Source organism: Capra hircus, chromosome 14 (assembly GCF_001704415.2).
Source record: "Capra hircus breed San Clemente chromosome 14, ASM170441v1, whole genome shotgun sequence".
NCBI lineage: Eukaryota > Metazoa > Chordata > Mammalia > Artiodactyla > Bovidae > Capra > Capra hircus.
In genome coordinates, this window is record NC_030821.1 from 14,297,561 (window position 1) to 14,318,267 (window position 20,707).

Consider the following 20,707-nt stretch of genomic DNA (forward strand, 5'->3'; position numbering starts at 1 on the left):
ACATCAGGAAGACAGAATCCCTCTATTTGTGTGGTTTTGCAGTCTGTGCCAAGGGCTTTCTACATGGCACTAGTGAAAAGATCCCGCCTGCCAGTGCAGCAGACGTAAGAGATGTGGGCTCGATCCCTGGGTCGGGAAGATCCCCTGGAGGTGGACAGGACAACCCACCCCAGTGTTCCTGCCTGGAGTCCCACGGACAGAAGAGCCTGGTGGGCTACAGTCCTCAGGGTCGCCCAGAGTTGGATAAGACTGAAGTGACGTAACACACCTGGGTGCAGTCTATGAAATGCTTTCGTGAATAGTTCTAATTTGTAGCATTTATTTTATTACTTCAGAGGTTTACAGTTATGGGGTTGCCTCTTTCCAGGCATTGTCTTTATAATTTCAGACCCTCTTAAAAGCGAGCCTTCACGCAGTACACTGTGCTCCTCTGGACACAACGAACAGGTCCTTTGTTTTGGACAGAACTATTTCTGTAAAAGACTTCTGTTCCACCTTGGATCTCACTGTGCCTCTTTTCTGGAATATCTTCTGTTCCACCCTTGACCTCACTGTGCCTCTTTTCTGGAATATCTTCACTTTCATCTCCATCTCTTGAAACCAGTCACTCCTGTCCTTAACCACCCCACTCCAGCCTGTCTCCCTTCCAGAAATCTGCCACAGTTGCCATCTCTCAGAATGAATCTCTTCAGTGTCTCTGCGGTTCCCATTTATGTCCCCATTGTAACACTTGCCACAGCTTACCTGATTCTGGGGTTCCAAATACATGTCTGGTTCTGAATAAATCTGGCTTGAGATCAAGGACCTTGGTCCATTTTGTCTCACCACCTTGTATTGCTACATTGTGCTGCTGCTGCTGCTAAGTCGCTTCAGTTGTGTCCCGACACTGTGCGACCCCATAGATGGCAGCCCACCAGGCTCCACTGTCCCTGGGATATTGCTACATTGTAGGCACTTAATAAAAGGTCATCACTGCAAATCGGTTAGTGTGATATTTCCTGTTAAGCTAATTTACAGCTTACTGTTTTATTCAAATATCTGTAGACCGTTTCTGAAATAGACAGCTTAAATTCTCAAGCTGCTAGTTTCGAGGATTCTGCCAGTGCTCTGTAGGCAGTTGAGAAAACTTTGCTCCCTTCCTTCTCCAGGATCCAAGTTACATTGTCATGAGCCAAGGTGATTTATTGGTAGTATTTTTCAAGATGGGTCATCATTTCTTTAAAACCCCACGTTAAAAATAAATTTAAAAAGGCGCTGTTTGGATTAGCAGTATTTGCAAACTGTCATGAAATTAAGAATAAGAGCCTGGTTACAGAACTTGGTTTTATTTGTTTTTTGTTTTTTTTTTTTTAAATACATCAGTGAAACCTAAAACGTCGTTTGAACAAAAGAGCATACTGTTAAAAGGAGCCTTATCTTTCGGGACGGTACCCCAGGTTTGTTTTATTTTTCACAAACGTCATCTCTCGTGTTTCCCAGCTTTTCTTCATGCATCTTCTCCCCAATTTTGCCGAGTGCTGGTGGGACCAAGTCATCCTGGACATCCTGCTGTGCAACGGGGGCGGCATCTGGCTGGGCATGGTCGTCTGCCGGTTTTTAGAGATGCGGACTTACCACTGGGCAAGTTTCAAGTGAGTCGTCCTCCTCCGGGCCCTGCGTCACCGTTTCTCATGATGTGAACTGAACTGCTCAGTATCCCACAGCATGAGTGCATTCTCTGATGACGAGGAGTAAATTATACATTGGTCACTGGAGGTCAAAAATGGTTCTAAACCCAGTTTCGGGCACTGATCCGGAAAACGCTGAATCATTTACGAGTTTCTCAAATCCACCCCCTCTTTTTATATCCTTATTCCCCAGCCTGCGTTCCGACTCCCACGGCTGGATTGATGACTGCCCTGTCCCCAGGTTAACCCCTCTAAGCCTTCCGCCACCATTGCCTGAGAGATGGTCTCAGGACCGTCAGAGCCATCACATCATTCCCCTGTGATGGTCTCTCATGGGCCTGAGGACAAAGTCCATGGGCTTGGCGATTATAAGTAACCTATTTATTACATGTCAAATTAATTTGGGCAAATGGTATAAGGGGGAGATTTCACAGTGTACTGGATCTGATTAACCAGTTTACTCCATCCCTTTCGCGAGTAATCCTTTCTTTGGTCACTGACTTGAAAGGACTTTTTAATGTATTTTGAGCAGTATATAATGCAACAAAATCTGTAGCAGTGCTGGATTTTGCTCTCAGCAACCTTCATACACAGTATCTCATTTGAGCCTTACATCAACCCTAGGGGTAGACACACCACCATTCTCTTCATTTTAGGGACAGTACTGTGGTTTCAGTTTGGTAATTTGCCCGAGGACATTCACCTAGCAAGCTGAGTCTGAATTTGCATCAGGCTGCCTGGTTCCTTAAATACTCCATTATGCTTCCCTAATTTCATACATTTATACTCAAATTCAGCTTGAGAATCATTCTGTCAAGTTCCCAAGACATAAGCACAACAAATGAACAAAAAAGGCCCCCTGGTTTCAAGTTACATTAAGCATGAAGGAATACAGATCAGGTTGGATTAACCTCTTCACTCCGTTAAGTGTCCAGGTCTCCATCACATCGTATCTTTATCCCCGTCTTTCTCTACCTCTTTCCATGAAGTTTCACCATTTTTTAGTACAGGCCCTTCCTCGTTCTTGTTGATTTTTGGAATAGACTCTATTTCTTTGTTGGCCTTGTGCCACAAGCCTTCTTGAAGGAGATTTTCTCACCACAGGCTTGTTGATGGTCAGGTGAGTGGGTGAAGAAACAAACCTGGGTTCCCTTACTACCCCTTCTGTCCCCCTCCCCACTCCAAGAATGAAAGGCCTGGTCTGTTTGTCCTTGCGCCTTCAGCATCTGAAACAGTGTCCAAGACCTGAAGGTCCTCGACATAATGTTCTTGTTGAATTCAAAACTCTTTACCATTAATTAAATGCTGCGACCTTGGATTTCGGCTCCCCTGGTCTCCCACGAGGGGACCAGAATCTGCCCCCAGCTCTGAGGCTTAGGAGGTGCGCCGGCATCAGCCAGTCCGTGTCTTGGAGCCTCAGGAGTCTTGTTTGTTGGACTGCTTGTTTCTGTCACTGGAATATAAAATTTTTAATTGAGTGATTTCTAGGATGAAACCCAGGAAAGGTTAAAAAAGTCATGGTTCATCACCTGAAACTTAACCGACACAGCTATAGGGCCAGGAGCCGCTACGGGTCACCTCCCGAACAGAGCATGTTCTGTGTTTTACCTTGCGCCCCCAGGCTGGGGTGGGGGCGATGAGCCATGGTGGGAGTTGCCTCATTGCACCGTCCTCACCCTTCCTGGCCTGGCTCCAAGTTGCTGTCTTCAGTGTCCCTCGGCGTCTCTTGTCACCAGCTCACAGACTGTGGCCTGTGATGGCCCTGCAGTGGCCTGGCCTTTGCGTCGTACCTGTCCCTGCCGAGGCTCCCCGCCAGGTGTGACGCTCTCGGCGCCTCACCTGTGAACAGAGGCCGCTGTTGGACAGGTGCTCAAACAGGAAGGGGTCTTTTGTTCTGGGTACTGATTGTAAAATAGTCAGTGCCGTTCTTTTTCTTTTTTGGCCTTTCTTATCTCTCTGAATTTTCAGCAGAACTGTTTCTCTCCTTTCAGGGACATCCACACCACCACCGGGAAGATCAAAAGAGCCGTGTTACAGTTCACTCCTGCCAGCTGGACCTACGTGCGGTGGTTTGACCCCAAGTCTTCATTCCAGAGAGTGGCTGGAATATACCTTTTCATGATCATCTGGCAGGTAATTTTTTTTTCAGATGCTCAGAAGTAGGAAAAAAACAAAACCAAAATAAAAACCATCCATTGATTTAGGGTTCATGCTAGTTGACATTGCTTATCAGCTCCATGCGTTAAAAGATGTACTGTTCTACAGCTGACATACAGAATAATTCAGCAGTGATGCTGTTACATTTAAGGTCTTGTTTCATTGTGAAGATGTTTTAAAATACGGATCATTGAATTGCAAATTGGAAACAGATTAAAATTCCCTGTAAAAACCTTGTGCTCAGCATCAATCACCCAGTGAGTTAGGCATTGGATTGCTTTCTATCCATAGAACCGTCTTTTCAGGACCAAAGTAACAAATGTAAGGCTTTTTTTTTAATAGTCCAGACTCAGTGTTTGAGTGTTAAGATGATGCCTCAGCTGTTACCACTTTAGGTAATTGGTGAAGCGCTAAATAAAGAAGCTCGCTGAGGGGACTGGAGCCCCTTGGGGACCTGGGTCCTCTGGCGTGGTATCAGCAGTGGGGAGAGGCCCTCCTTCCAAGCAGACTGACATGATGCAGACAGCCTGGGGTCCCGGAAAGAGATTACCAAACAACTCTTTCCTGGAGGCAGCCTTTTTTATTGACCCTCCTGTTCACAGGTTAATTGTTCCACAGCTTTGGGAGAGTAGCTAAGGAAAACTAGTTTTCACCTGAATTGTCTTCCAGAATCTTCAGACATTATATTTTGAACAAATGAACAACATACTCCCAACACAAGGAGAAAATTGGCTTGTGTCACTTGAAAGATAGTCTTTGTCCACAGAAGGATGTGGATGAGTAGGTATATAGTCACCATGGTTTGGGGAAGTCAGTGGATAAAATGGGCATAGGGACTTCCCTGGCAGTCCACTAGTCGGGGCTTCACCTTCCAATGGAGGGGGTTGCAGGTTCAATCCCCAGCCAGGGAACGAAGATCCCTTATACCTCGAGGCCAAAAAACTAAAACATGAAAAACAGTAGCAATATTGTAATGAATTTAATAAAGACTTTAAAATGATTTCCATCAAAAAAACTTTTTAAAAAGGAGGGGGGTTATATAAGTGGATGACAGTCAAGTTTTCCCTCCTGGGGCAGTGCCAGGGCAGGGAGAGGTTCCCTTTGATTGTGAGGACCTCGGAAGGATTTGGATTTTCCTAGGATGGCAGAATTCCATGGCCCTCTGTTCCCTGGACTGTGAGCGCTATGCAGGGGTCAGTTTCCTATACGTGGTGATGATGAGTGAACCGTTCTTATTTTATATCCTTAAAATCAGCACTGCTACTGCTAAGTCACTTCAGTCGTGTCCGACTCTGTGTGGCCCCATAGACGGAAGCCCACCAGGCTCCCCCGTCCCTGGGATTCTCCAGGCAAGAACACTGGAGTGGGTTGCCGTTTCCTTCTCCAATGCATGAAAAGTGAAAGTGAAGTCACTCAGTCGTGTCTGACTCTTCGCAACCCCATGGACTGCAGCCTACTAGGCTCCTCCGCCCATGGGATTTTCCAGGCAAGAGGACTGGAGTGGGGTGCCATTGCCTTCTCTGAAAATCAGCACTATGATCCTCCAATTAAAAATAAATTTTTAAAAAGCCCAGTACTGTGGGGAAAGATGCACATTTTAGGTCACTGAAGTGAACCTGCTGGTCATGTGATGTACGTTTTTCTTTTTCTTAATAACTGTGTTAATCTTGGCCGTCCTGGATCTCTGCTGCTGCACGGGCTCTAGTTGCGGTGAGGGGGTCTGCTCTCCATTGCGGTGCTTGGGCTTCTCGTTGCGGGGCCTTTTCTAGTTGCGGAGAACAGGCTCTAGGTGCACCGACTTCAGTCGCTGCAACACGTGGGCTGAATGGTTGTGGTGCCCAGGCTCAGTTGCCCCGTGGCATGCCGGACCTTCCCAGACTAGGGGTTGAACCCGTGTCTCCAGCATTGGCAGGCAGATTCTTATCCACTACCACCAGGAAAGTACTCATGTGCTCTTAAAGTAGTGACCTTTCCTAATCTCTGCTGCTCACTTCATCTGGAGGGGACAGGAGGGGCCTCTGGCCTTGGAGCACAGATTTCCTGATAGACACGTTTTGTGCCGCCAGGATGGGTCATGTGTTGGCACTGGGTGCTGCCCTCAAGGGAGCAGTCTCACTGCCAGGTGAAGCCTGGACCAGCCCCCACATCCACTTTTAAGAGCTTTTCAGCCTTTCGTCAAAGATCTGCTTGGTCCCCGGCACGAGCTGAATGAGCCCATAGTCATCTGTCAGTCACGCACAGCATCTCAAGCTTTTTTTGGCTATTAAAGAGCCTGCTTCCCTGCTGTCAGATGTCTTTTCAACCTGGCCTGATTTCTGTCCAGCTGCAAAGGTGTTCCTCAGCACAGATTTGTTTTCCTGATTTTGCTCTGGAAGCATCTCCCTCCCGACTGTCCCAGCAGCTCATGCCTGTGAGCCAGGTCACAGTCACATGAACCTGGAAACACGCTGAATGGCCGATGCCCCCTGTGCCCCTCTCAGCACCCAGCACCTCCACTGGACCCCTGCTTGGTTGGTGCCCATGTTGTCCTGGCTGTACCTGGGCTTAAATAGCAAACTCTTAAGAGACCCGATATATTTTCTGGAGATGCTTTGAACATTCCAATTATTTTTAGCTATAGAGTGTCCATTGAAGGACTAGATGCTCATGACTTAGCTCGAAACACCAGGTTGACTCATGCCTCCTTCTTTTGCAGCTGACTGAGTTGAATACCTTCTTCCTGAAACATATCTTTGTGTTCCAAGCCAGTCATCCATTAAGCTGGTGTCGAATTCTCTTTATTGGTGGCATCACGGCTCCCACAGTAAGGTAATTCTGTGTTAGCCTGACAGTCATTTGAACATGTTGACCTGCTTTGCAGGTCATTTTGCCCATCATTTCTCCTGTGTAGCATTAAGGAGGTCATATAAACTAGCAGATTTTCCATGAGAATGTCATTCTAGACAATTATACTTCCAAGGGAACAAAAAGACTTATATATCCAGAACATGAGGAAAACATTCTGCTTCTCCAACCTCAGTAACATGAAGACCGACACCACCCCATTACATTCAGACCCCTTATGATCTTCCCAGCTGTTCTTTTCCCCTGTGCTTGGTCACCAAGCTGTGTCTTTATGACTCCACGGACTGTCGCCCGCCAGGCTCCTCTGTCCATGGGGCTTCTCCAGGCAAGAGTACTGGAGTGGGTTGCTGTTTCCTTCTCCAGGGGATCTTCCTGACCCAGGGATCCAACCTGTATCTCCTGCATTGGCAGGCAGATTCTTTACCACTGAGCCACCTGGGAAGCCCTTTTTGTCCCTGTAGCATCCTATTTAAAACAAAATGAGGAAGAGACATACTGAGGTATTTTTCATGAGATTATAAAAAAATGCAAACATTTTTATGGTGGATTGAAGTCATAAATGTTGTTATTTTTGGAGTGAAACTTTATTAGTTCCATTAGAGCCAGTTAAGTTAATTTCCTTTTTCAAATGTCTTTCCAGTGGTCCTCCAGGATAGCAGGGACAAGCTTGGGTGTTCATCCTCCAGGGAAGCTGTCCTTGCCCTGGAGTCACGATTCATGAAGGACCCTAGAGATGAGGTGCTGTTCACAGACTGGAGTCCCCCACATGGACCCATCCCAGTGAACTGCAGAGTGAAACACTTCCATCTGTTTTGTTGTTCCTGTTTGGAAAGAGCGATTAGGGTTTTATGACTAGTATGGAGTCTCCGCATTATCAGTAGAACAATTGTTCTACATTGTTTCAGTAGAAACACCCAAAGTCTGTGCCACCGCTGATTCAAAGTAAACTTCTTTGGGAACTGTGGGATAATTTAATTATTTTTAATGTGTGAGTGAACTACACAAGTAGAGGGTCTTGTTTGCCAAGGAGAGTGGGTGTTTTCCTTGGTCAGACATAGCCCTCACCCCCAGCTAGCACTTCTGATTGTCCTCATTCATTATTACAAATATATATTAATGTATACAGGAAGGTAACAGTTGGTACACCGCAGCCCTTAGGCACTTTATGGGCTAGTGATCTGCTGAAATAGTTATCTCATGAATGCAGTTTTCCTTTTTGTGGGTTGGCACTTCCTTATCATAGTTAAAATTTGATTTAATCTGAGGCTTACTGTTATTTTCAGGAAAGATTAGCAGCAGTTCCTTCATAAAATTAGGAGCAATCAACAAATAAGTGGGGAAAGAAATCTCTTAGAAAACAGAACAACAAATCACATGTGATTTATCATGAAATTTCCTTATTGTTAAATATTTCACAGCAAAAACTAGAGACTCAAGCAGAAACTAAAAATCCAGTGTTTAGGCCTTTTGAGAGCTCCTTAAAATTTTTGCCAGACTCTATGGGTTTTCAAACAATTCTTTCTTTTGTTTTAAAATTAGCCACTTCCTCTGTTCCTACATCACTTGAGGCTAAGGAGATGGTTGACAGGCATCTTGGAAAGATGGAAATGCTAATGGATTTTAGGTTCCAATGAGTCAATGGCAGGTCCAGAAAGAAGCGAAAACTCAGGCTTCAGTATCAATCATATATACTTACCAGGTCTCTCTTTTCCTCTTTTTTGGTTAGACTTTCATATGACTCTGCTTTGAGAAGATATTTGAGTGAATATTCTTTTAGTCTAATATAATGTGCAGTATAAGGGCATGGATGCAGTCAGTAAAGTAGCTGAACTGGTAAAAGCAAATTAGGTAATGAAAATGTGAAGTTAGAGGAAAACCTGAATTCTTTATAGCTAGAATTCTTCACTTTGGGGTACAGAGCCGATAGTTTATGGATGAGCTTTGGGCATTCGTGAACCCTCTGAAGTTTAATGCAGAATTTTGTGTGCATGTTTCATGTGCGAAAAGATTAGCATTGAAATTATTTCAATTTTATGTGCCTTTATCATAGCTTTCCTCAGACCCTCAAAGGGGAGTCTGTAACCCCAGCCCTTACCCCGCTGGTTCAGATGTCACCTCCCCAGGGATGGGTCGAGTTTCAGGGGCAGTTCTAAGACTCCCAGCCTATGTTGTCCTATAGGCAGCCTCTCCCACATGTGGTTACTGAGCACTGGGCGTGTAGCCAGTCACCTTGAAATATTTCTGAGAGCCAAAATGTGTGGCTTTCCTGCCTGGTTACAGTCAGCAGCCTTTGTCCTGGATAGAGCCAGAGGAGACAGTGTAGCTGAGCTTCTGGAACTGCCTCCATGGAGAGAGACTGAAGCGCCCACCTGGGGTGACTTTGGCTCGGGAGTGTGGGAGTCTGCCTCTGAATCAAGACTGCCTCTGCCAATAATCTGGCTCTTTAAACCACCTCCCTCCATCCCAGTCCAAATTCTTAGCCTCTTACAGGAAGGTTTCAGCAGGCACTGGCTTCCTATTCCTTTGAATAGAACTAGACCAGGCAGCTTGAGTATGTGGAACAAGGCAGACAATTTTTATATTCACACTGTCAGAGTGAGTGAGTTCTGTATTGGCTTGCTGGTCTTCCAGAGGCTCAGTGAATTCTACCTTTGTTCTTTCAGACAGTACTACGCTTACCTCACCGACACGCAGTGCAAACGCGTGGGAACACAGTGCTGGGTGTTTGGGTGAGTAATCTGTTATCATTTGAAACCACTTATGTCTGTAGATTTCTTGAGTTCTTTCTTGACCCTGCATTAAGTGACTTTCCGTGCAGTTTTATTTTTGTGTGTCTTTCGCTTTTAACATTCCTGTTTCTGATTTAAATTTAGACTAGTTAACTGGCAAGTTATAGAAAGAGGATGTAGAAATTATTTTTTTTAAAGACAGTAGGAAATCAAAAGATATTTTCCACATAGAATTTGGAGGCCTTGTTTCCTGAAATAAATAAGGAAACGAATTGTTTGAATTCCCTCTGAAATCGATAGTAAGTTTGGGACAACGTCTTGTGATGGGCTTGACCACGCTTCATGTTACTTTCACACCAGAAAGGGTCTGGTTTTATTGTCCCAAAGAAAACTAACACGTAGCCACATGGTCACAATTTATCGTCTTATTATAGATACAAATGCTGTATCTGAATTTATAATTACTTAAATGACTTGAAAGAAAGCATAGATTATCCAGTTTCACCCCCAGTATTAAACGTGAAATGCTGTTCAGTAACTCAGGTAATTGCTTCCTCTGTACAACACCATCCACATCTCACCATGCTGTCTAGCAGTAGAAGTTCCAGAGACGTCCAGCACGTGTGTGTGTGAAGTTCAGTCACTCAAGGAGCCTAAATTCAGGACCTAATCTAGATTTTAAACTGAGCATAAAGAAAATCTGATGAAAACCACAACAAATTTTTAAACGGAATTTTTTTTACATGTAATGCATATTGATAATGTAGAAAAGAATAAACTAAAGATCATCCCAAGACATCGACTTTTTAGAGATACTTGCTGCTTACATTACATTGTCATTTCTTCCAAACGTGTGTGTGTGTGTGTGTGTGTGTGTGTGTCCAGCTCTCACCCAGATTCTGGAAGGGTTACTCAAGTTTCCCACCTCCTTCTTTCAAAAGACAAAAGGCCTTTGTCACTGTTTCTGGCAAACTCTGTGATGTAAGCTGATTTTCCTACCCAAAGTAGCTTAAAGGGTAATAGGATGTATTCAGTTTCCATTGTTGACTGCTCTGGTGGGAGAGAGAATCTACATTTACCAGACTCCTTACATACTTTTGTCGCAGGAAGGCAGGTTGCCTTCTTACTGTCTTGTCTGAGGACTGGGGATCTTCTCTGCCTTTGAGCTTTTCCTCTGTCCCATGCATCTTCTTTCCATGTGCATTTTTCTTTTCACATTTGTAAGTTCTTGCCACAGTCTTATTCTGCTGTGGCTAGAGAACTCTGTCTAGTCACCTGTTGAGGAAAAAGGAGATGGTGGATCAGAGAGACAGGCAGTTCTCCCTAATCTGGTATCTCAAAAGTTTAATCTCTGTGGTGGGAGAAATAGCCAAGAGCTAGGCCAAAGGGTGGGAGCAAACGCAGAAAGGCTGCCCCTTACTGGAAAATGGTGAAAGAGGGTCAAATGCAAATGAACTGAAATAAATGTGAGGTCATTTGGCTGATTTAGGATGCTCTGTTGAGAATCAAGGACTCCCAGAATGGTGATGTCAGGGTCAGTGGACCTTGAGATTAGTGGGCTGTGCTGAAAAACAGCAAGTCCCTCTTCATAAATCGCGCAGGGCAGACCCACCTGGAGTGTGCACGGGCAGGAGCAGCCTCTGTCTGGTCGGCATGGTGGGCCCGTGATGGTGCAGCAGGAGGCCTGGCCTCCAGTCTCTTCTCTGGTGTTTGCCTCTCGGGGGCCACCACCTCCCATCTTCTTTTCTTTCCTTCCTCCGGCTTCCCTGCCACCTTCGGTTTTTTGGTTTCTTTCATCTTCTATCAAAACAGCAAACACCGAAATGTCTGACTTCCTTTAACAACTTTGTTTTCATCACTAAGTCGTGTCTGACTCTTTAGTGACCCATGGACTGTATAGCCCACCAGGCTCCTCTGTCCATGGGATTCTCCAGGAAAGAATACTGGAATGGGTCACCATGTCCTTCTCCAGGGGATCTTCCTGACCCAGGAACTGAACATGTGTCTCCTACACTGGCAGGTGGGTTCTTTACCACTGAGCCACTAGAGAAACCCCTTCTTTAACAGCTAGTTGATGCTTTATAGTTTTCTTTTCACTAACTTTGGGATGACTTTGGCTCTATCACAGTATGGAGATGCAAGGGAACAGAGGTGAAGCCCACGTAGTGGGCACTTTTCTCCTTTGTAAGTGTTATACCCTCAAAAAGCTGGCATTAATTGCCGCTATATGTAATGAAATACAGACCTTCAATGTGGGCTCCAGAGTTGTGCCATGGAGCTGAACTTACAGCCTTTGGTCCCTAAACATCCTAGGCCCAACTGAGATAGGACTCCATCCATCCGGAGAATGGGAACCCATGGGGAGAAGTCGAAGTGGGGGAACCTCTTCTGGTTGCTACATCTTCATGGGTGTCAGGGCCAGATCAAGGTGGACAGATTGCCCAGGTGTGCACGTGAAACTGTCTTCATCTTCACCTTTCTCCCCTCCCCTCCCCATTATCATTGAGTTTCTGTGCCTCCAAAGGAGAGCATTGGGCTGGTTGATGAAGAAAAGAGGTTGGATCCCTTGGCCCTGGAAGGAAGGCTTCCAAGCTGTGGCTGTAACAGGAGTGAGCAGTCTCTTTTCCTCCTCTGGCAAGTCCTTGGGTTGGTTCTCCAGGGGTTGGGTCAGAGCTGCTGGTCCTCAGGGCCCAGGCCTGGAGCCCGGCTGCTTCCGAACTGCCTCTCACCACACTGGCTTCCTCTCCTGAGTTGTCCCAGCCCTGCTGTGACCTGAGACAGTAAGCGTCTGCCTCTGCTCCTTTGCACATGGCGCTGTCCAAGGGCAGTTCCACGTCGGCACGTCCGTCTCCACCCTCGTCTCTCCCGTCTTCTCCATGGCGTCTGCCATCTCTAGACTGTTTCCTTCCTCCTATAGCAGCTGCCCTGCAGGTTTTCTTCCTCCGTTTCTGCTGTGTCTCAGTCTCCTTTGCTGGCTTCCCTGCCACCCCTCTCCCCTCCACAACTTCTTGTAATTATGCTTCAGTTCTTCCAGGCTTCTTCTTAAGGGGTAGATACAGCATGCAGCTCAGTGTCCCTACAGGAGGAGGGAGTGTTTGGAGGGAACGGACAACTGGAGGAGGCCTTTCCTGCCTCCTCCACCTTCCCCAGCACTCCCAGGCCACCATCATCTTCCTGCCAGCCTTTGCTCACAGCCTCTCATACTGCCTTCCCTCTGGTCCACACGCATCTCTGTTTCCCACCCTCAGCCCTCACACTGCAAGGGCAGCATCCTTGCCGGGTTCCCATTTCCTGTTTCCAGTGTCTTCTCCTTCATCCCATCCTCCTCCAGACTGACCACCCTTTGTCCTGCTGCTCCCTGCACCCTTGCTCAGAAACACCTACTGACAAGCCCCAGTCTTCTGCAATAGTCACAATTTCTTTTTCAGCAACCGAATCCTTTTTCTCCAATGATATCATCCTCCAAACCCTGATATACAGCAAAACAACTGAGCAGGATCGTTCTGGGCGTGCCACCCAGGATCCTCCGCCCCCTTCTCCCCCTCTCCATCCTGCCCCGGGGCTTCTTAGGAAGTCCAGATGTTCCATGGAGCACAACTGAAAGAGTTCTCTACCTCCTTAAGGCCCAGCTCAGCGCTCACTTCCTCCCCAAACCGGAACCGGAACTCATCTGAACCGGAACTGGAACCGCCTCCTGAAGTTCTGCAGTGGCTCCTGGCTCCCTGTGGGACTGTATCATAGTTGTGTTGCTTGTATACATGGCTTGTTTCCACTGGTAGAGAGTCAGCTCCTGGCCGCTGGAGAGTGACCTATCCGCGCCCCAAGCTCTCGCGGCCGAGTGTTTCGTGCAGCTGCAGGGCTGCATCTGTAGGATGCACACAGGCTGTGGCATCTTGAGAATCCAGGAGCAACCTGTGCTACAGATAGAAGAGTCTCTGCTCGAGGTTGACTTGTCTATGCAGCTCACACACACCAGGCCGAGCTCTTTTGTACCCCAGTTTCAATAAGACCGTGATACATTCTTGTTCTATCCACCGAGGATTTCCTGATGCCGGGTTCTGCATTAAGGTCATTTTTATTTATGAGTGGCCAGCCTCACTCCAGGCAGAGGCACCTCAGGCAGCCCAAAGCTGATTTGACTCCTGCCCGTGAGAACCCACTGGTCATAGCAAACACTCTCTACCAACAACCCAAGAGAAGACTACATGACCATCACCAGATGGTAAACATTGAAATCAGATTGATTATGTTCTTTATAGCCAAAGATGGAGAAACTCTGTACAGTCAGCAAAAACAAGACCGGGAGCTGATTGTGGCTCAGATCAGGAAGTCCTTATTGCCAAATTTAGACGTAAATTGAAGAAAGTAGGGAAAACCACTAGACCATTCAGACATGACCTAAATCAAATCCCTTATGATTATACAGTGGAAGTGACAAATGGATTCAAGGGATTAGATATGATATACAGAGTGCCTGAAGAACTGTGGACGGAGGTTTGTGATACTGTATAGGAGGCAGTGATCAAAACCATCCCAGAGAAAAAGAAATGCAAAAAGGCAAAATGGTTGTCTGAGGAGGCCTCACAAATAGCTGAGAAAAGAAGAGAGGCTAAAGGCAAAGGAGAAAAGGAAAGCTATATCCATTTGAATGCAGAGTTCCACAGAATAGCAAGGAGAGATAAGAAAGCCTTCCTCAGTGATCAATGCAAAGAAATAGAGGAAAAACAAAAGAATGGGAAAGACTAGAGATCTCTTCAAGAAAATTAGAGATACCAAGGGAACATTTCATGCAAAGATGGGCACAGTAAAGGAGAGAAACAGTATGGACCTAACAGAAGCAGAAAATATTAAGAAGAGGTGGCAAATAGATGGGGAAACAATGGAAACAGTGTGAGACTTTATTTGGGGAGGCTCCAAAATCATCGCAGATAGTGATTGCATGAAATAAAAGACATTTGCTCCTTGGAAGAAAAGCTATGACCAACCTAGACGGCATATTAAAAAGCAGAGACATTACTTTGCCAACAAAGGTCTATCTAGTCAAAGCTATGGTTTTTCCAGTAGTTATGTATGTATGTGAGAGTTGGACTATAAAGAAAGCTGAGCACTGAAGAATTGATGCTTTTGAACTGTGGTGTTTGAGAAGACTCTTGAGAGTCCCTTGGACTGCAAGGAGATCCAACCAGTCCATCCTAAAGGAAAGTGAAGTTGCTCAGTCGTGTCCAACTCTTTGCGACCCTGTGGACTGTAGCCCAACAGGCTCCTCAGTCCATGGGATTCTCTAGGCAAAAATACTGGAGTTGGTTGCCATTTCCTTCTCCAGTCTTAAAGGAAATCAGTCCTGAATATTCATTGGAAGGACTGATGCTGAAGCTGAAACCCCAATATTTTGGCCTCCTGATGTGAAGAAGTGACTCATTGGAAAAGACCCTAATGCTGGGAAAGACTGAAGGCAGGAAAAGGGGATAGCAGAGAATGAGATGATTGGATGACATGACCAACTCCATGGACATGAGTTTGAGCAAGCTCTGGTAGTTGGTGATGGACATGAGTTTGAGTGAGCTCCGGGAGTTGGTGATGGACAGGGAAGCCTGGTGTGCTGCAATCATGGAGTCACAGAGAGTCAGATACGACTGAGTGACTGAGCTGAACTGAACATGCTCCTTCACGATAAGGACAGCAACAAGCATGAAGGGGAGGGAGAGTCCTGGGTTCTATCCAGCCACAGATTGGCCGCCTTGCTCAGCCTGGTCAAGATCTGAGATTGAAATTGGCTCTAAGTTGAGGGCAATACCATGGAGGGGCTGCCCAGGGTGAGGTGGTTGGTGTTGCCTCAGCTGCCAGGCTTCATAGAGGCTCCCACAGTACCCAGGCCTCTGGCCTCAAGCCCCAGGCCGACAGCAATTTGAGCCCATAAGGAAGTGGTGTTGACCTCCCATGAGGGTGTTACGTTTCAGGACTCCCTCTAAGGGCCAGCATTGCTGGGTATGGCGTCTGTGGATGGCTGGGGTGATGCATCCCTGTTCCCGCTGCTCCCCACATCCCACATCTCCTCCGGGTCCTCACCTCCACGGTCTCCTCACAGCAGTTCTCTTCCAGCCGCCAAAATGAGTCTCCACAAAATAAAACTAGTTCAGCCCTCTGCTGCAACGCCCCCAGGATTCTCAGGTCCCTCAGACTGAAAGCCGAGCTCTGGGGTGGCCTTCGAGACCTGTGTCACCTCGTGACCTCACGCTGCCCCTCCGCCTCCGTCCTGACCCCCCTCCCCCACCCAGTCTCTACTCAAGGTCACCTCCATGGACAACAGGTTAGCAAAGATTCCTCAGCATGTGGGACCAAGTCATCCTGAAGTTCCTGACTGCAAAGCACTGGTCTTGAGAGCAAATTTCAGGCCGTTATGAAGTCACCTGAGTGAGTCATGACCAGCATTTTTCTGACAATGAAATAGGGTAGGAAAATGTCAGCAAGGGGACAGTTCTTTTGTGTGTGTTGGGGCAGGTTGTTTGTGTGTGGGAGGGGGAACAAAATGAAAATTGTGTTTCCTGCTGTGGGACTCAGGTCACAGAAGTCTGAGAAACACAGCTCTAATCAGCTGGTCACCGAGCTCTCCAAGGGCGCCTCGGTCAGTTGACTATTTAGAAGCCTGTCACAGTAAAGCCCGCTGTTCTGTCTGCTCAGGGCGGGTGGGCAGACTTCCTTCCTGTTGCAGTTCCTCAGGCGGGCTTGCTTTCTGTGTCCGCCCACAGGAGCCCTTCCCGAAGCTGCTTTGCTGCCCCCTGGTGTCGGCTGGTGGTCTCGATCTCAGGATGACACCGACCTCAGCCCTGCTCCCTCTGGCCTCCCACGATGCTGGGCTGAAATGCGGCTTTCTCACAAGGGCTGTGCTTTATTGGGCTGGGGTGTGTGTATGAGTGTGTGTGAGGGTGGTCTTTAAAGATTCAGGCAACCACTCCTAAACCTTGTTCGGTTCGTCCCAGGGGACAAGACCACCCCAGACTCTCTAGAGATCCATCCTGCTTTGGTGGTTCTGACTCCAGGTGTTCAGCTGTTTAGAGCTGTCCATCCATTTGACCATGGCAGTGACCTCTGTGTCTGCACTGGGGAGGGGTCCTGGGGTCTTCCGGGCCCCTTCCTGCCTGATTTCAGAGATTATGCCTGCAAAAGGACAAGTCCCTGATTGTCTCGCTTCCTTCCTGAGCAAGGAATAGCTAGCATGGCCTTGTCAGAAATCGCTGTTTCTGGGCAGTCACTGGGATGAAGGGATGAGCTGTGGTACCCCACCTCCTCAGTTCTTACCTTCAATTTCTGAACCGTAATAAAGGCCTGATTTTAATATTCATAAATGAAATTCTATAATATAAGATTTGCTTTTTTCTTTAATGTTTTAATTCAAGAGTAAAACATGAAAGTTTTTTTTAAAACATTTTTTTATTTAGCAAAATTCCTTACGGATGCAGACAATAAAGGGTTTTTATTGTCAGCAGAACTGGACATGTTAAATCTGGAAATTCCTAGATGGCTGGGAGGGAATGTGATCACTGCCTTCAAGTTACTGAAAGCCTCACCTGGAGGCTCACGCTCCCCTGTATGACTGTAGAGGGCAGAGTTAGGACTGGGGTGGGAGGAGGCAGGTACCCGCTGGAGATAAGGAACAACTTCCCCAAAGCTAAAGAGACTGAAAGAGCAGAAGCAGTTGCCCACAGAGGTGGTAGATTTCCTGTCTCTGCCAGGGTCTCAACCAAGGGGGTGTCTGTCCACCTGTCATGATGGCTCTGACAGAGATGACATCAAGTGGCCTCTGGCTATGAAAATGTACACACTGAGATTGTGGTCTGTGAGGAAGGAAGATGGGAAAAATAACTTATTTCCAGGGAGGAATAAAGGGATGAATAGGCAGAGCACAGAGGGCTTTTAGGGCAGTGAAACTATTCCGTCTGACCCTCTAATGGTAGATGTATGTACACTAAGTCGCTTCAGTTGTGCCCAACTCTTTGCAACTGTAGTCCATGGGATTCTCCCGGCAAGAATACTGGAGTGGGTTGCCATGCCCTCCTCCAGGGGATCTTCCCAACCCAGGGACTGAACTTGCATCTCTTACGTCTCCTGCCTTGGCAAGCAGGTTCTTTACCACTAGCACCACCTGGGAAGCCCAGCGGTGGATACGTTACACTTTGAACATCTATCCAAACCCATAGAATGTACACCACCATCAGAATGAACTCTGAGGTAACCTGTGGATTTTGGGTGACTATGTTCATCATTTGTGACAGATGTGCTGCCCTGGTGGGGGATATTCATAGTGGGGAAAGCTGTGCGTGCGTGAGGGCAGAGAATGGTCAGAAATCTGTACCTTTCCCTCAAGTTTACTATGAGCCTGAAAAACTGCTCTAAAAAAATAATCTGAAAAAAAGAAGAGAGGAATAACAGCAAAATAGCTTTTTTTTAAAAATTAAATCTATATATATATATATATAATACATATATATGTATTGTCTCTAAAGAAAGCACAGTAGACTAGAACACTGTCATTTTGTAGGGGACTTCCTTCCAGTGTTTGGAGCAGAAATCTTTTGACCTGTTGAACTTTCTGATGGAATTATGCATGTTTCTGGTAATGCGTTACATTCTGATAAGATGAGTTTGTTATTTAACCTCTTGTTCTGTGTCACAGGGTCATTGGTTTCCTGGAAGCTATTGTCTGCATAAAATTTGGACAAGATCTCTTCTCTAAGACCCAAATACTCTATGTTGTGCTTTGGCTTCTTTGCGTGGTAAGTCATTACTTTTCTACCTTGAAGTGCTAAACTCCCCATGGTCTCTTCTAGAACAAAACAAGACCCTCTTGTGCACCAAGGTTTCTTAGACATTTATAGACAAGACATACTACCTGTAAGTAGCCCAAAATTGGCCATGGGATGAAGTTCAAGAGCAAATACATAGGACCACGTGGCACCCCAAATTGGTCCCCTTTGTAGGTCTGATCACATGCCCCCAGCAGGTGCATTATACTCTCATTTGTTTCACTTGTGAGCATTCGCCTGCATTTGCTGAGAATGTCAGGTCTGCCTCGAAGGGACGATAGTTACTGTACCCTGTAATGTGTGTATTACCAAGTGTTTATATACAAAATGACAGACTGTGGTTTACAGGCCATGTAAGGGGAGGGGTTTGGAGGTAATCAGGCCACGCAATTTCTTTTCCCCAGGCCAATGTTATATAGGCCATGCTTGTGTGGGGTGTGTTTTCCTCTCTGAAGGGAAGAGTCCTGGGGGCCTCCAGCTTCATTGTCCCGGGACTTTTCCCTCATTTCTCAAATGAAACAGGATCTTACCTAAAAATTTTTAAAATTTAAAATTCTGTGTTTGCCCTTCTTAATTTGTTTTGTTACTCTGGAGAAAAGTCTTATTTTACATTTAAGATTCTTTGCTTTTACTTACTTAGTCTAGAAAATTAACTCGGGCTTTTAAAAATTTTTATTATTATCACATAAATTTCAAACATGTCCCGTAGATAAGGTCGCTCCCCCTTCACGCACGCATCATCCAGATTTAGCAGTTACCCACCAATGCCGATCTCATGTCCTTCTGTTCCACACGCACCATCCCTACCCCAGCTTACTAGAAGCAGGCCCACTTTTCCTATTTCAGGATGTCTCTCTAAAAAGACAGGAAGGCTTTTCTTTTTATGACATTATCACACTGGAAAAAGAATTCATGCCTTCATACTGTTAAGCAGCTGATCAGTGTTCACATTTCTCATGTTTCCTTCAAGTTTGTATTTTCTAACAGATTATTTGAATCAGCATCTACTCACTGCAGTTGGTTTGCATGCCTCTTTTAATCTACATGTTTCTCTCCACCTCTAGCACTCTCTGCTTTGCAGTTTATTTGTTGAAGAAACAAAATCTTTTGTCCTGTAGGTTTTCCCCTCATCTGGTTTTACTGATGCCATCCTTACTGTCATTTATCAGATTTCTTTGTCTTCTGTATTTTCGATAAATTGGTAGGTGGATCTAGAGGCTTAATCAGATTCAAGTCTTTTTTTGTTTGTTTGTTTTTTCCTTTTGGCAGGACTGAACTTTGTATTTTTTAAGTGTTTTTATTGTCTTTCATGGTGTCTATTTTTAGGATTACTTGTTAGAAATCCTAACTGTGCCAAGGTACCTTAAGCCTGTGCATTGAACAGTGAAAGGGGAGAAGGATCTCTTTTGTCCTCAAACTCCAGAATTCATGCTCAGGTGTATTTTTTCTGTCACAGTGAGACAAGATGTAAGGATTGGTTCCTAGTCAGATGGGCCAGGAAATGTTACCCTTTGCTCCTCACGTTTCTCTCTGGCATGGGCACCCTGGCTCTATGAATTGTAGCGGGTACTCATGGCGGGCAGGGGTGGGCACAACCCTCACCTGGCGCCAACGGGACCACAGGCAAGTTAAGGCCAGCGAGACTCCTGAGATGTGGACAGAAGGTGCTTTTTATCACAGCCTATTGCAGGGCCTCCTCCAGGGGCATCAGTCGCCAGAAGAGTCTCCCCACGGCCGGCTGTGTCCAATGAGCTGTCTCCGGGCCCCTCCAGTCTCTAACTTTTAGAGACTTTCACTGTGTTTTACTGATTAGACACTTAGCATCCCCCTCCTTAGGTTGGTGAATTTTGATGCACCTTGGTGTCTATGCGATGGTAACTGTATTGAGGACACGACCCGTTTCTCAGTCTCTCCATCCCTTAGCGTGGTCCCTTGTAAGTCCGTCACGTGGCCGAGTGCTCATCAGAGCTGCCCTAATGTGGAGCCGCACAGGTAGGTGACTGCAAAGATGAGATTTATTCATGCTTACCATGCACCAGGCACTGCTGGAAGCACTTTTCACACATTGTGTATTTGAGCTTTACACTTTGAGGGAAAGTACTTTGTTATCCTCTTTCCCAGATAAAGGCACAGAGAGGTGCCCTTAACTTACCTAAGGTCGTCCTGGCCAAGCCAGGGCTCAAACCCAGAGAGTCTGGCTAGAGATATCCCACTCCCCCCTCCACGCGGGTCCCCCTCGGAAGCCCTCGAAGGGCATGTGGGAGTTACCTCTGCCAACTACTGATGCTCAGATATCATCTTGGTGTGTGTGCACAGAGCTGGAGGAGCTGTGGAGAGAGCAGCCCACAAGCTGGGGTGCAGCTCAGCCGATCAGGTGTGCTCGGGGTCACCCGGGATCACAGTGCATGGGTCCTCCCATTCCACGGCCGCCCAGCCGAAGCCCCGAGGCGAGGCGGCCGCCGCCTCCCGACGTCACCTCTTCGAGTCAGCCATCAGGTTCCCTGCCATG

The 20,707-nt window shown here is 46.5% G+C and overlaps 1 protein-coding gene across 2 annotated transcripts in view; it reads left to right on the plus strand.

The window, feature by feature from the left end:
• Nucleotides 1-20,707, plus strand: part of PTDSS1 (phosphatidylserine synthase 1) — a 72,168-nt gene that overhangs the window by 41,578 nt on the left and 9,883 nt on the right. For both annotated transcript variants that reach the window (XM_018058253.1, XM_018058254.1), the window contains 5 exons: nucleotides 1,480-1,631; nucleotides 3,659-3,800; nucleotides 6,520-6,632; nucleotides 9,332-9,397; nucleotides 18,069-18,168. In XM_018058253.1, coding sequence (XP_017913742.1) covers nucleotides 1,480-1,631; nucleotides 3,659-3,800; nucleotides 6,520-6,632; nucleotides 9,332-9,397; nucleotides 18,069-18,168 — 573 coding nt within the window. The remainder of the gene's footprint in view (nucleotides 1-1,479; nucleotides 1,632-3,658; nucleotides 3,801-6,519; nucleotides 6,633-9,331; nucleotides 9,398-18,068; nucleotides 18,169-20,707) is intronic.